General features: G+C 45.6%; 1 protein-coding gene across 2 annotated transcripts; it reads right to left on the bottom strand.

The window, feature by feature from the left end:
- Positions 1–372: 372 nt before the first annotated feature.
- Positions 373–14,279, bottom strand: LOC131493280 (pepsin B). 2 transcript variants are annotated; one of them, XM_058697598.1, is made up of 9 exons: positions 14,019–14,279; positions 8,694–8,850; positions 6,996–7,113; positions 6,345–6,463; positions 5,470–5,669; positions 3,777–3,899; positions 1,863–2,010; positions 889–987; positions 373–680 (listed from the first exon to the last, which is right to left on the bottom strand). In XM_058697598.1, the coding sequence occupies exons 2-9, from the start codon at positions 8,811–8,813 to the stop codon at positions 528–530; spliced, it is 1,080 nt and encodes a 359-aa protein (XP_058553581.1). In that variant the 5' UTR covers positions 8,814–8,850; positions 14,019–14,279; the 3' UTR covers positions 373–527. The 2 variants fall into 2 exon arrangements, with proteins under 2 accessions (XP_058553581.1, XP_058553590.1); XM_058697607.1 differs by lacking the exon at positions 14,019–14,279 and adding an exon at positions 9,419–9,609.
- Between the last annotated feature and the right edge of the window lie 1,085 nt (positions 14,280–15,364).

The raw sequence follows: 15,364 nt of genomic DNA, 5'->3' as shown, positions 1-15,364 counted from the left end.
AAACAAAACCAACAACAAAACCTACTGTGTTGTCTGATCAGATTTGATTCAACATTAGTTTGAAATGCTCACTAAGGTTTCTTTTTCTTCTCTAACATTCAAGAATGGAGAGGAGAATGTGTTGGAAGGGAGAGTGCTGGGAGTGCAGTTCGCCTCCGCCACAGTTCGCCTCCGCCACAGTTCGCCTCCGCCACAGTTCCTCATGTAGGTACTACTGTGCCCTTAACATCTGTGCTGTGGATCCTCACTCTGAGATCTCTGCTCCCCTTTTCTTGCCCATTAGTCAATTCACTGATTTCCCAAGGAGCTGGTGCTAACTTTCAATTTAGGATAAACTAAGCAGAACACAAGACATTTGGAAGGAACAGCAAAGACATTTGGAGATTATTAATTTATTATTTACTGCAAGTAAGACTCTATTATTGCACAAAAGGGTCAGACTAGCCTAAAATGCTGCTGTCGGCTGAGAGAGAAGGGCAATCCCCAGAGTCCTGCAGGGAGGGTGGAGACAGCTTCCTCTTACTAGTCTAGGCAGAGAGGGCAAAGCCCACCCTGTTGACGGCCATGTCGTAGACAGTGTAATATTCCCTGAGGAAGACATCTCCCAGAATCCACAGGGGCTGCCCATTGGGGGAGGGCAGGTAAGTGACTTCAATGCCGAGTGTGCAGTAACCATTGTTCTGAAGAGACAAAGGACATGACAATATAACTAGTTGCATATAAAGGCTTTTCTGCACTGGAAGTTCCCATCCTATATTCCATGACACCTGCGGGAGTCTCTGACTTCTTGTTCACCCTCAGCCCTGCCGCTGGTGACTCCCCAGAATACCAAACACCTGTTTGGGCCCATCCAATCCCATGTCCGTGGAGCCCAGAGTGCATACGTACGTTGAGGACATAGGTAGAGGGAGGCAGAGGTAAAGGAGACCCGCTGATGACGAAGGTGATGGTGGGCATGCTCTGTATGGAGTTGCAGTTGACCACAAACTGAGAGAGAGGAGAGGCAGAGCTGTAGCGTGCCAGGACACGGGGGGCCCAGACAAAGGGCCCCAATCCCCCTTTCCCTGTAAGACTTCCTTCCTGACCTTCCAGCAGAGGCTGAGAGCATGGAAGGCAAAGCCCGATTCCCAGGCACAACACTGACCAGGTGCTCTGCTTTCCTGGGTCTCCCTGAGCACATCTCAGGTTTGGAATGTGTTGGTATGGCCGTAAAGAGTTAGACTCATTCCAGAACAGATTTCTACCTTCAGGAAGTGCAACTTACAGAGAAGAAACACAGGCCCAGCCTGTAAAAGCATGCTCTCACACAATTCATATCCCTGCTTGTGTGCACCTGTCCACGTACTCATCACACACACACACACACCCTGAGGAGCCAAGATTTGGTCTGACTAAACGAGACTCTTGCATGCTGGAGGAGCAAACTGCAGAAGTGTGTACAAGGGGAGCAGGGGTGGGGACGGGAAGCTGCTCAGATAAAAGCCAAAGGAGTATTTCTAGGTAAAAAGAAATCTCGGTGGAATGGGGAAATGTGATACGCCTGCCTCTATCGGCACACGTCAAATGACACTGGCCACACCAAGGTGAAATGTGCTCCTAGGGCCTGCAATGGAACAGCCGTCCCTCCTGACAACCATTCAGCCCATACTCACCGTCTGGTTGGTGTTACTCCCTCCCCTCACCCCTCCTTGCTTTGACGGTTCATGCCTGAAAGGCCATGCTGTGTCCCCACCTGTTCTGTCCTGCCAGGGGCTCAGCTCCCCACAAATCCTTCCTCCTATCTCTCATGAACTCATTGCACTTAGGCTCCTGTGCTGAGGCTGCCTAGATGTGCAGAGGAATCTTGGCTTCTGGTTACTCACATTGCCGTTCTGATCTTGCTGGGCTCCTGTTGCCTTCACAAAGGAGTCCAAGTACTGCTGGGGAACAGTCAGTGGGAAGGTCCCCGTATCCACAATGCCCTGGCATCCCTGGGAGCAGAAGCCGGTGGCCTGGTTACCGATGAGAAACCTGAGGGGAACACCAGTACAAAGAGAGTCGAGCATTTCTGACACAAAGGAGTGCCTTTTTACCCTAACCTGCCAACCCTGCTCCTCTGAAAGTATGCCTCTCCCCAAAACTCAGGACATACCTCGGAACTGCAATCCACGTAATGTGATTTTTGTGTCTTTGTGATTATCAGAGTAACATCCTCAGTCTTGCTCTGGTAACTACTCCAGCTCTGACTGAAAGCTCTGGGGAGGCAGGGAGCATGTCTTGTCTTCTTTAATCTACCTATATGCGGCCCGGCACATAGTGCCAAAGAGTTAGAGCTGGGAATCACTTCAAAAATACACATTGGGCACCTACTATATGCAAAGCATTCGTATAAGAATTATGGTGATATAAAGGTGAGTCAATTATATTCAATGTTTTTAAAGAACACATTCTAATGGACATGTGACAACACCATACATTAAGCCACAGCTAACACCATAAGGCAGTAGCTGGTAATCTCCATAACGTGGTTCTATGTGATTCGGTCCCTCTTTCCTCATCCAGCTTTTTCTGCTACTCTACGCTTCCTCTTCAGTCCACGTATATTTTGGGTGTTTTTGGTGAACTAAGGCACTTGGACATAATGGTGAACAAGACAGACACAACAGAATTAACAGAAACACACAGATGGAGTTTGATTGCATCCCTGGTGAGTGCTTGATCTAGTCTGGGTGTGGGAGGCATTTAGTCAGACGAGGATTTTTCTGAGAAGAAATACTTAAAGTGTGAGTGAAATTGGTCCAAGTGAAAAGATCCCTTTATTCCAGGCACATGAAACTAGTTGTCAGACATCCAACTGCTCACCTGTCTCTCTACCCTTGCACTGGCCGGTTGCACTGTGACTTACCCAGAGATGAGGAGATACATATTAGGACGAAAGCTGGTAAGACTATGGGACTGAAAGAGAGACTGGGACCCTGAGAGGGCTTTTCAAGGGAGGTAATAATTCATCTGGGCGCAGAAGGATGTGCAAGGACACGAGGACCACTTCAGGTGTTATAGTCAAAAGAGAAGAAGCAAGAAAGTCATGGCGAGGTGCAAGGACATGGTCAGGTCCGTGCTGCACATCCGGAAGTGGTGGGAAGGCTGTTCTGATACGTAGGGCTCAGCTGTTGGATGGTCTCGACTACTGGCCAAAGACATGTATCTTTATCTGGCAGTGATGGACATTTCCTGAAGGCTTGAAGTGTAGAAGTAACTGATTCATGTTCGTGGGTTAGGAGATCAAATATGCTTGGGCTCAAATTTTGAAATGTGTGAAATGTGTGACTTTGGATAAGTCACTTAACCTCTGAGCCTTGATTTCTTTATCTATGCAAAGAAATATACTGCTGACCACCTTATAGTGTTGTAGTGGAGATTACATGCAATAATATATTCAACAAATATTTAGCACATTGGGCACATAGAAAACACCCATGACGGCTATTACATTTCCTGATGAAGGAAGCGGTAAAGACTATGCTAATTGGGATAATGAAGCTTCCAGGAACAAAGATGTAGATTCACAGAGACCTAGGAATGACCAACCTGCTGACATGGCAAGGCTCAGTGACCAAGTCAAAAAGTTCAGTCGAGAGCTAGATGCCAAAGTCTACTGAGCTCCAGGAATAATCAGCCTGAGGGTTTGCTGATTCTCTTTAAGGGGTTTATGCCATGACAAGAACAGGAAATAGAGTCACACTGGAGGGACACTCTAGGGGTGTCCATAATCCATAGGAACTTTCCTCTGTACTTACTCATCGATGGCAATCTGCCAGTACATTTCCCGGGTGACAGGAGTCCAGACGATCTCACCAGAATAAAATTGGGTGTCCACACCTCCCAGGATGAGTTCTCCACCATACTCATAGGTTGGTTGGCTAGGGAGAAGAGGAGAAGAGCGTGAGTTCCCACAACACACATGGCCAGGCAGCCCCTCCCTCCCCTCTCACTGTCCCTCTCTCCTTCAGACACAGTGGAACCAGAGGAAGAGGGGTCCCATCCTCTGACCTGCTCTTCAGGCTCCGCCAGGCTTAAGGCATAAGGGAGAGGAGCCTCCTCGGAGGAACACCCAGAGTATCAGAGAACTGGAAACACAGACTATGCCCATAAAAGAGGCGATGGGATTGGAAACCAGGCCTGTGAAAAGAAACTCTAAAAGCCTCCCAGGGACACCCTCCTGAGGGCAAAGTGAGAAGAAGAAGAAACCCCTCAGAGAGTACCTGGAGGGGGCCTGACAGACAGAGATCTCAAGTGGGCAGTGATGGGGATGCTCCTGTCGTGCTCAGGTTGGTAACTAGACGGTGTTAAGAGGATTCAGGCCTCTTCTGTTCCCTAACCTGGGCCTGCCAGTCATTGAACATTTGGACTCAGGTGCCCTGAGGATCATTGTTTGGGGAAAAAATTAGTAAATAAAGTTCACCATGAAAGCTCAAGACCAGTAGAGTAGGATAGGTCTTGGATTTGTGACCAATGTATTTGCATTTGAATCATGGCCTCACACCTACCAGTGATTCAGTGAGTGACCTTGCTCAATAGTGACTACCTTTGAGCCTGCATTTCCTTCTGGCAAAAAGAAGTCAATAGAATTTTTGAAATAAGAATTGCTATGAGAACACTTTGGAAAGTCAGATGTGTATTGTAATTATCATTTCATTGTTGTTCTCTCTATTACCAAATGATCATCAGGCTAGTTCTATGGCTCTACTGTTGTTACAAATCTAATACAACAACTTCAAATTTTTTAATCAAAAGGTGAGGGACTACAGTTCATTTTTTTTAATTTTTTTAATGTTTTTATTTATTTTTGAGACAGAGAGAGACAGAGCATGAGCAGGGGAGGGGCAGAGAGGGAGACACAGAATCCGAAGCAGGCTCCAGGCTCTGAGCTGTCAGCACAGAGCCCAACGTGGGGCTCGAACTCACGGAGTGTGAGATCATGACCTGAAGTCAGACGCTTAACCGACTGAGCCACCCAGGCTCCCTCAGTTGATTTTTTAAAAAAGAGTCATCTTATGACTTATGGCCTGAATTAAAAATTCTTCTAGTGCATTTAGGGGCACCTGAGTGGCTCAGTCAGTGAAGCATCCAACTCTTGGTTTCAGCTCAAGTCATGATCTCAAGTTCACAAGTTTGAGCCTTGCATCGGGCTCTGTGCTGACAGTGTGGAGTCTGCTTGGGATTCTCTCCCTCTCTCTCTGTCCCTCCCTTTCTCATCTCTCTTTCTCTCTCTCTCAAATTAATAAAAAACCTTTAAAAAATATTCTTCTAGTGCATTTAAATAAAATCCCCTGCAAAATGAAATAATAAATGTTCAGAAATGCATTGATTGCATATAGCAAGTTATACTTGTCAGGAAACTTTAAAACCTGGGCTCTGTGTGATGTTGACTTGTTGAAAGCCCCTACAGCAACTCATTTGCACCTACCCACCCAGGGCAAGGGTGCTCACCGAGAGAAGTAGAAGCTGAAGATGGGTCTGGTGAGCTGGCCCTGCTGCATCATGCTCTGAAGGACGGTTGGGCCATTCTGCACCGCCAGGTTGGAGTAGGCCATTCCCAGGATACCATCAAAGTATGAATAGTAGAAGGGGTAGTTGGGCTCATTCTCACTCATGCCAAACACCTGGTTGTGGATGACGATGTTCTGGACCTGGGACAAGCAGAAAGAAAAGATTCATAATTCAGGTGGACAAATCCTACATAGACTTAGGTGTCCAGGGAATGGAACCTAGACCCTTTTTTAGGGAGAAGAAGTTGGCTTCTTTCACACTTAGCTCAATCCTAGGGTGGGGCACAGAAAATGAAGGGATGACAACATGACCCAACCATGTGTGTCTTGGAAACAATGTGGGTGTTGGGGAAGTAGAGGCCATTGTTTTCTGGGGTGGCAGTTTTCATTTCCAAGGACAGTGTAAGGACAGTGGCTGGTTTTATATTGAACCGTCCATGTGCAAGAATGACATAGGACCCATGGGTGCTTGATGTAAAGAAAAGAAAATAGTGAAAGGAAGGTCTTCAAATATCCAGAGTGAAGTCATGTGGAGGAGGAAGCAGATGTGCTCCAGGTGGTTGAAGAGGACAGTTAAGACCAGGGAGCAAAGTCATGGGAAGGCACAATGTAAAGAGCCTGCAGCAGTCAGGACTGCTGTAGGGCTATCCCAGTCTTGGGAGAGAGGTTTAATTATATGGCCAGTGGTGTTCTTTCCAAGAATCAGCTTCTGGGAATTTGTACCTAATTAGTAATCATGGATATCGCTGACAGCTTAAGGCTCTAGAATAGGGGAGCCAAATGACAGACCCACAGGAGGATAAGAACAGCACTTACAGTCACAGTGTCATATCCCAGGAGCACAGTCAGGCTTCCAAAACCATAGGCCAGTGTATAGGTTTGCTCACTATTTCTGAAGGTGGAAGACGTTCTGGGGTTGAACTTGTTGTGATTGGCTGTGGAAAAACAGAATTAAATATTAGCAGCATTCGTGGATCTCCAAAATACATATACAGTATTCGTGGCTCTCCAAAATACACGGCCTGGGACCATCAGACCAAGCCTGGGATTGGGCTTCAGCCTCAGACTCTGGGCTGAAGGCAATCAATAGCCCCAGAAAAGTCTGTCCCCTTGGGAAACAGATGTTGCCCCAATTCCTTCCAACCTACCATTTCCTGAAGCATGGGTCAACTCAAAAGTGCCAGGAATTGGGGCCCACAGGAGAGAGCTGAGGAAAGGGATCAATAGAGAAAGGAATGGAAGCCCTGGTCTACTTCTTTTGCTTTCTAGAGATGCAGCACTTGTGAAATACAGACCAAGAGCAAGATTTCCAGATGTTCTGGATTTAAGGAGGGTGAGATCATGGATATGCACCAAGACTAGACTTGGTGCACCATCTAGACTTGGATGATGGGCTTGTGCTTAATCCTGACTCTGCGTCACCCTCTGCTCCTATCCGTGGGTGGGTGGTTATGGTGGTATACTCACAACAGGCCTGGCTCTGGCAGTAGGTGGAGGGCACCCACAGGTTGGATGAACCCGTGTCAAAAAGGATCAGGAAATTTTGTGGTGGTGTCCCAATGCTGATCTCTCCAAAGTAGTAATTCTGCAAAGAACAGTTTATCACCCGTATTAAGCAGCCAAATCTTGTCCTAAGAATAGGGAAGAAGTTGACTCACTAGAAGCCACATTTTTCCCAAATAATTTCCTTGGGGGAGTAAGTAGCTTCTCCTCCAACAGGTTCTTCTTTCCATCTGGAGTCAGATTCTCTCAATATTCCCCACTTTTGTCCCTAATTGCAAACCTTTGACTAGCTGAGTCTGGCAAGACAATTTCTTCTTCCAAACTGTTTTCTACTTTGTATCAGGTGATACCTCCATGGATTTACCATTTTATGCCCGAACATGCAAAGCTGGAGAAGCAATCACTTTCTCCTTTCCAAGTGTTCATCCACTGTTACAGGGAGTATGGCCGGAGTTGCAAAAGATGAGTCCGTAAACAAAGTGCAGTTAAGTGAAGGTCCACATACTCGAGTCGGAATGAGGCCCCGACTCCAGAATGAAGCTTCTTTTTATTAGGATAATTGCTAAAGGCTACGTGCATAAAGTCAGCTAAGCAAGTGTGTTAATGAATCTAATGGTTTAGCTTTTCAAGGTTGAATTTCGAGTTAATTGGTTTCTATAACACTAGGAAGGGTCAGGTGTGAAGGAGGATCCGGCCCTGGACAATGTTAATGTCTCTAGTTGTTCCTTAGGAGCTGCAGCCACATTCCACTGTGTAAACATGTCCTAAGACCTTGCACCTTCTCTGGCCATTCCCTTTTGAAGTCTTTTCCTTTGATGCTGTCTCCTACGTCTCCCACAACCCATCTTCCCCACATCTCTCTCTCTCTCTCTCTCTCTCTCTCTCTCTCTCTCTCTCTCACACACACACACACACACACACACACAACGATGTCCCTTTTTCTCTTCCAGTGTCAAGTATTTCCCCACCATTCTTCTCCCTCTGGTCACATAGTAGCCAAGGTGCCAGGAAATCAAAAATGAGGGTAGCATAGAAATCAAGAGAACTTCACTGAGACACAATTTGAATTCTCAGTGAATTTTGGCCAGTCATGTCACTGACCTACTCTTTATCTACTATCTATAGAAAGTGGAATTCGAAATAGGAGATCCCTAGATCTGACACTCATGTAACATCTCACTAAAGACAGTCCATAGGACACCAGTGTGTTGGGATGCCCTGAGCAGACACTGCAGTCTCAAGAACATGCAAATACTTGCTCTGAGCACCAGTGTATGTTCCCAAATGGGGAGCTACATAGCATCTGGAGCTACTGGAGATTTTGCGTGGCCGCTTTGCCTGTGCTTTCCCTCTTTCCCCTACAGCTCATCACTAGGACTTCCTTTCGATTGCTCAATTGACTGGAACATGGTCATTCGGAATCTCCTAACCATGTAAATGGGGCTTCAGAGACTGAGCCAGTAATGACAGGAAAGAAGGAAGGAGAGGGAATATGACAGTGTGAAATGGTACCAACTCATAACTTCTCCGGATACTTTCCTGAGGAAGGAGAGACTTGGGTTTAGTAAAAAGCCCAAAATCAGAGCTAATGAGAGGTCTAAATGAGTATCTGAGAAGAGTTATCAGCCAAGAGTTATGGACACCACCTCGACCCTCACTTACATCCAGGTAGTTGGTGAAGGGCTCATAAGCAACAGCATCATTATTGAAAAGATACTTGGCAGCTGGATCAACCTTTGGGTGGTTCTTCAGGAAAGTCTGTAGTACACCCCGCTCTTCCATCACCTGGCGGATGGACTTGCCTTTCTTCAGAATGATTCTGCAGAGAATAGGGCAAAAGGAGTGACCCTCACCTTCCCCATGAAAGCAATGCCTTCATTGATCTGATGTGGGTTTTCAAACCTTCTTATACTCTACTCAAGAAGAGCCTCTTATAAGAAATCCTCCTGGATTTTAGTGAGTTCTGACCACTGCAGTCACTCCAGCATTTCCAGCATGAAAATGCACTGCAATATGTATTTGGGGTTTTCTGCTTCCATATTGCTTACACAGAATAAATTTCCATTTATCCAAAGTCCCTCCTGTAAACTAGGGACATATATCCTGTATCCCTTTTTCTTAGCCAACAAAACACCAACCTACCTTTAATCTCACAACACACACACACACACACACACACACACACACACACACACCATCCGTCCACCCATCCATCCACCCATCCATCCATTGTAAGTCTTCACTCCCTGTGGTTTTTGGGTACATGTATCATGACACTATCTGACTGCCTTTTCATGAGATCTATAGGGGAAGGCCTTTGCTCTACCCTAGCTTGTGATTCTCCTTCAGGGCTGGAATTTACAATGAAGCTGAATCCCCATACATACCTTTCCACACCCTCCGAGAGGTGTAGACAAACCAACACCAAGACCAGGATCTTCATTGTGCTGATCTCAATGGCCCAGAGACACGTAGAACACAGTGGCAGACCCAAGGGTTGGGACACACAGAGGGAAATTGGATCTCTCTTTTATACCTCCATCTCCCTACACTTTTCACCTCTAGGCACGTAGGCTTCTTAACCTTTACACCAGCTTGTGGCACTACACGTTCATTGATTCTGTTTGTTTTTCCCTCTGGAAATATCATGGCCTTTAATATTCTCTCTGTTGGCAATTTAAAAAGCAATTAGTGGCTTTGTTGATGGAATTCACAGATTAGGATGTGATAGCAAATGTGAAATACACTGGGGACAAGGGATCCTGGTGCCCACATCTACCGGGAAATGGGTGCTGGCAACTTCTGCCAAAACAATGGAACAATTTGTGCTTTGACTCCAAAGGGCATGTGCTTTTGGGAGATTTACAATAGACTCTCCACTTCTTCCCCTTTTCCTTCTTGTTCCTCTCATCAGACTCATCTATAGTCTCCTGAATGCGATTCTCACAGTCCATGACACTGATCTTTATTTTCTATCTCTTAGTTCACAATTAGCCAACACTTATGGAATATCTACTCTATGCTCACCTCTGTGCTAAGCTCTGGGAGCACAAAATAAAATCAGAAATGGTCCTTGTATGCAAAGTCGGCATCCTGTCAAATGACTGACACCCTAGCATTCACATATGTGTTGAGTGAACAAGAGGGAGAAGAACAGTACGATAAAGCAAGCAGAGACAAGGCGTAATAGCTTCTGGAAGGATGGAAAAGCCTTCAGAGAAGAGGTAACATTTGAGGAAGGATCTTGCCAGATGGTAGTTGAGAAAGTAAGGAAAGTGGAAAATCCACTGGCGGCAGAAGCAGAGCCTGGACAACGGCACCCAGGAGTGAAGTGATGTGATGAAATCAGAGAGCATCGTGACCAGCGTGGCCAGAAGAGCAATTTTCAACGTGGCTCCTCGGAAGCCAGGACCCAGCCCAAGAACCTGCACTGGGGCTGAGCGGTCCTCATCATGCTAACTGTCGCTCTGGAAATTATTTTCTACTCAGGACCCATCGCAATGGAAAGGCCTGTAATGCTAAAATCGGAATACTCTTGATTCTGCAAAACTGTATTAAAGCAACGTATGTTCAGTATCCACAGTATTTTAACTTCTAGTCCATTGAACTATTTGTTATCATGCTCCATACTGATGGAGCACACCTTGGAGCACCCGGATCAAACTCCTGGAGCGCAGCACTAGGTGTCTACACAGACGTGACCAGATGGTGAGGCAGACCCGGTATGCCATGCTAAGCAATATGGGCTATATTCCATAAAGAGTTAAGGAACCGTTAATTTTTTTTCATCCTGGAAATGACACGCTTAGTACCTTCTATACACACTTTACCAGCTTCTAGATTGTAGTGTTTTAGAAGCATGTGGTAAAAGTAGCCAGTTTATGAAATGATTCCCTGCATAAAGTTGTGGAGGCAGGAACTTTGTCATGAATGTACTCCTGAAGCCTCTGGGCTATGCACAAAGCCAAAGAGTCTCCAATTTCATATCTATGATTTAATGTTTCCTTATAGAAAGAAATTCTTTTGGGGCGCCTGGGTGGCGCAGTCGGTTAAGCGTCCGACTTCAGCCAGGTCACGATCTCGCGGTCCGTGAGTTCGAGCCCCGCGTCAGGCTCTGGGCTGATGGCTCGGAGCCTGGAGCCTGTTTCCGATTCTGTGTCTCCCTCTCTCTCTGCCCCTCCCCCATTCATGCTCTGTCTCTCTCTCTGTCCCAAAAATAAAAAAAAAAAAAAAAAAAACGTTGAAAAAAAAAAAAAAAGAAAAAAAAAAAAAAGAAAGAAATTCTTTTTTTAAGCCTTTTTTTTTTTAACATTTATTCATTTTTGAGACAGAGAGAGACAGAGCATGAATGGGGGAGGGTCAGAGAGAGAGGGAGACACAGAATCCGAAACAGGCTCCAGGCTCTGAGCGGTCAGCACAGAGCCCGACGCGGGGCTCGAACTCACGAACCGCGAGATCGTGACCTGAGCCGAAGTCGGCCGCTTAACCGACTGAGCCACCCAGGTGCCCCAGAAAGAAATTCTTAAACAGAAACTTGAAGTTCTACAGAAGATATGCTTATAACAATAACTCTCACTTATTGGCTTGCACTGGACACAAATTTAACTTAACCATTGTAACACCCTTAGAGGCTGATTCAACAGCCCCCATGATCACATAGTTAATAAAAAAAAAAAAAACAGGGCTGGGACTTCAAGTCTGGTTTGTCTGAACTCAACCTGTATCTCAGCACAGACCCTCCTCCAAGCCCAGGGTGCTTATGCTCTCTCTGCTTCAGTGTGCATGAAACTGTCAACTTTAACAATAATAATAGAGATTTATATTTGATTGAATTTTCTGTACAAAAATATTCTAATTGCTTTTCTTCCATTCTCCTAGTTTTTCTTCCCACCTGCAGAGAAAATGTAACCCTGTATGCTGCTGCCCCCTGGTGGCAATATTCCTAACTCAACAAAAACAGGGTTTGGGAACCTTTTATGTAACTCTTCAAAGTCAAATGAGAAAGTGACAAGAGCTCCTAATATGGTGTCCACAGATCACCTTCCTGTGCGGAGACAACTGGTGCCTGCTCATTAGTCATGCCCGTGGAGTTTGCGTCCTGCCCTCTTGCCCACCGCGTCAAACCTTGCCAGGCGTTCCTGGGACTTGATCGTACATCTGTGCCCCTGGCCAGCTGCCATTCCTTAACACTCCAGGCTCCCTTACTGCACTTACCAAGGCTCTTTGCAGCGAGATATTAGTACATGAGCTCTCAGAGTCTGTTTCCTCAGCATGAGATGAAATGTCGGTGAAGCACAGACCAGCCACTGGCTGCTCCCAGAGGTACATCACTAAATGTACTGTCGTCACTAAAATGTCACTAAAATAGACATTTAGACCAAAGCTTCTGAGAATCCAATATGAAAACCTTGGGTGTTAGCATCTCAAATGTGTGTAAGTGTCCCGGGAAAGTGGGAAATAATTCTCAAAAGAAGTGGCTCCAGGACAGGGCTTCAGGGCTGACATAGATGATGTTACAGAAGCTTTGTTTATCTTGTAAGTTAAAAAACAAATTCTTACTTTTTAGCCCTTTTGTGTGATTGGATTTCAAGTCCAAATGTCTTCAGTATAGGATCCTAATCTGTTGTTGAACATTTTTCTGACCCTTGAGCTCAAGGAGAGGGATACTGGATCTAAGAAATCTCTGGGTGGGATGACAGACACAGCAGGTGCAAGAAGTCACCTTGGTCCTTTTCTGCCTATAGGTGTCTTTCTACAGCCTCAGCATATGTGTCTTTAGGTAGCTGAACCCCACCCTCATCTTGGGTTTCACCCTACTGTAGGCTTAAATCTATAGCTGCGGTAGTGAAACCATGGTGATACATGAACAGTGTGGACGCCAAGGGCAGGTTGCCCCCAAATATGCCATTTTGACATATTGATTATTTTAAATAAAAGTTACTTAAGCAACAGCTGGTAGAAGGAAATTCAGATCCCCCTCTATCCCCCTGAGAGCAGGAAACTGATCTCCTGTATTAAAAGTACCCTCCCTACGGGCACCTGAGTGGCTCAGTCCACTGGACGTCTGACTTCGGCTCAGGTCATGATCTCGCGGTCCATGAGTTTGGCCGCACGTTGGGCTCTGTGATGACAGCTCAGAGCCTGGAGCCTGTTTCAGATTCTTTGTCTCCCTCTCTCTCTGTCCCTCCCCCGCTAACGCTCTGTCCTTCTCTGTCTCTGAAAAATGAACAACCTTAAAAAAAATTTTTTTAAGTACCCTCCCTGTACTAAGAAGTATAAGGAAATCCTTATCACCAGAGATAGGGACTTAAAGGTGAGAAAGCTGTAAAAACAAACTTTGTTATTTTTTCCAATCTATTACCTCAGCCTGAATTCTGCTTACAAGTCTCTAAGGCTTCTGAACACCTGCTTTCTTTATCCTATCAGTCCCTCACAACCTTATTTTCTCACTCTAAAATGGACAGACACTGCCTGCCTTGATCATTTCTTTAGGTTTCAATCTCATTATTAGGCCCCCAAGTGACTTAATGAAACTTTGAGTTTTTTACTTCTGTAAATCCGTTTTATGTAAATTTGATTCTCAGACCAAAGGAAGACTTCGAATGGTAGAGAAAGAATTGTCCCTTCCCAGAAGCAGAAAGATAATTCTGTCTTATCTACTTTGAGGCTGTATATGTATATATATGTATCACCCTCTAACCTGTTTATGTTTTCTGAAAAAAAAGCACATGATGCTTTACCCTGGCATGTACCAGACTGCATATTCTTGGGAGCAAAAACACAAACAAAATTTTGCTCCATTTAATACCTTCTTGCCTCGATTTAGGACAGACTCAAAGGACACTTATTATCCTGGGTATGTCTCCTCTTTTCTGGAGTGCTTCAACAAACAGCAATAGGAAAGGACATACAACAGAGAGGCTCCATCCAAACCACGCCAGCTCAATGAGAAACCATCCGTCCATCTTTAAAGAGCCAACCCCTTACCTTCCGGATCTCTGGCATTGTAGAATTCTAATTCACAGTGGTTCATTCAGTCAATGTTTATAAACGTGCCAGGCACTTTTAAGGGTTCCCGAGGTTTTGTTTAGTTAAACCCATCACGCAAGGCTCCTCATTCCTTGGACCCTACACTCTAGAGTCCAGACAGATGAGAAGTAAATAAACATGAAAGCATCAATGGTAATTAGGACGGTTACTACAATTAAGTAGTCGGACAGTGGCGCTTCTGAGAGTGAACTTATTAATTACATCAAAACAGTAGCCACAAGCTAGGACTGTCACGGGCACACCAGGCAGTGTGGTGAGCTGGGCATGTGCTATGAAGACAGTAACCGGGTGATTGGATAGATGGTGCTGTTTTGTCAAGGATGTCCAGAAAGGTCTTTAGGGGAACAGACACGTGATCTGAAGTCCGAGTGACAAGATGGTGCCAGGCCTGTGAAGATCTGAGCCCAGGGCCCAGGGCTTCCCAGGCAGCAGGAACAGCAAATGGAAAGGCTGTAAGCTGGGGAGGAACCCGTGGGTGGAATGAAGAGAGAGGCTGGTGTGGTGAGGGGGTGCTCAACAAGGAGGAACTGAACACAGGAGGAAGGCCAGGGCTGAGCACGTGGCCCTTGTAGACCAAGTGCTTCAGGAAGCCATTCAGCATTGTGCAACTGTGGGGCAGAGGGTCAAGGTCTTTGCCTGGCTCGTGAGAAATCCAAGGATCAGAGAGTGGGTGTAACTTTCTCAAGGTTGCATGAAGGAAGTGAAAATGTTGACTCTTGGCCCCCATGTCCATCCTAAGTGCTGTTTCCAACACAACAAAGAGTGTTGGGCAATTTTCTTAGAAAATGTTTCTAAGTCTCCGTGTTCCTTTCTTTAAAATGTGTATAATAATAGAATCCATCTGATAAGGTTGTAAAGATAGAGATAAGGTAGAGAAGCATCTAACACAGTACCTATAACATAATAATAATAAACTTTCAATCCATGTGAGTTATCATAATTCTGGGGGTGCCGGGTTTTTTAAAGAGGAACCTTGGATTAATTCTACAACTACGTATTAAATGCCTAATGCATCCACATCACGGCAGCTAGACCTATGAGTAACATGGAGGAATCAAACACATAATCTTTGTGTTTGAGAAGTTCACCAGCTCTTCTCAGAGATTTGTCAAGTAGAAAACAATTCCTAGCATGACAGCAGCAGAGGAAGGTGACAGAGAGTAGCTGTACATGCAAACATTGACAGCATCCCTGAGACGAGGCTCCTCTGGGGTGGGCTTCAGCCGGGCCACACCGGCAGCGACGAGCCAGGAAGAACAGAGGTGGAGGGCTCTCATTAGAAT

Source organism: Neofelis nebulosa, chromosome 2 (assembly GCF_028018385.1).
Source record: "Neofelis nebulosa isolate mNeoNeb1 chromosome 2, mNeoNeb1.pri, whole genome shotgun sequence".
Lineage (NCBI taxonomy): Eukaryota > Metazoa > Chordata > Mammalia > Carnivora > Felidae > Neofelis > Neofelis nebulosa.
The sequence above is the reverse complement of the archived record's forward strand: the minus strand, read 5'-3'. Positions and strand labels throughout refer to the sequence as shown.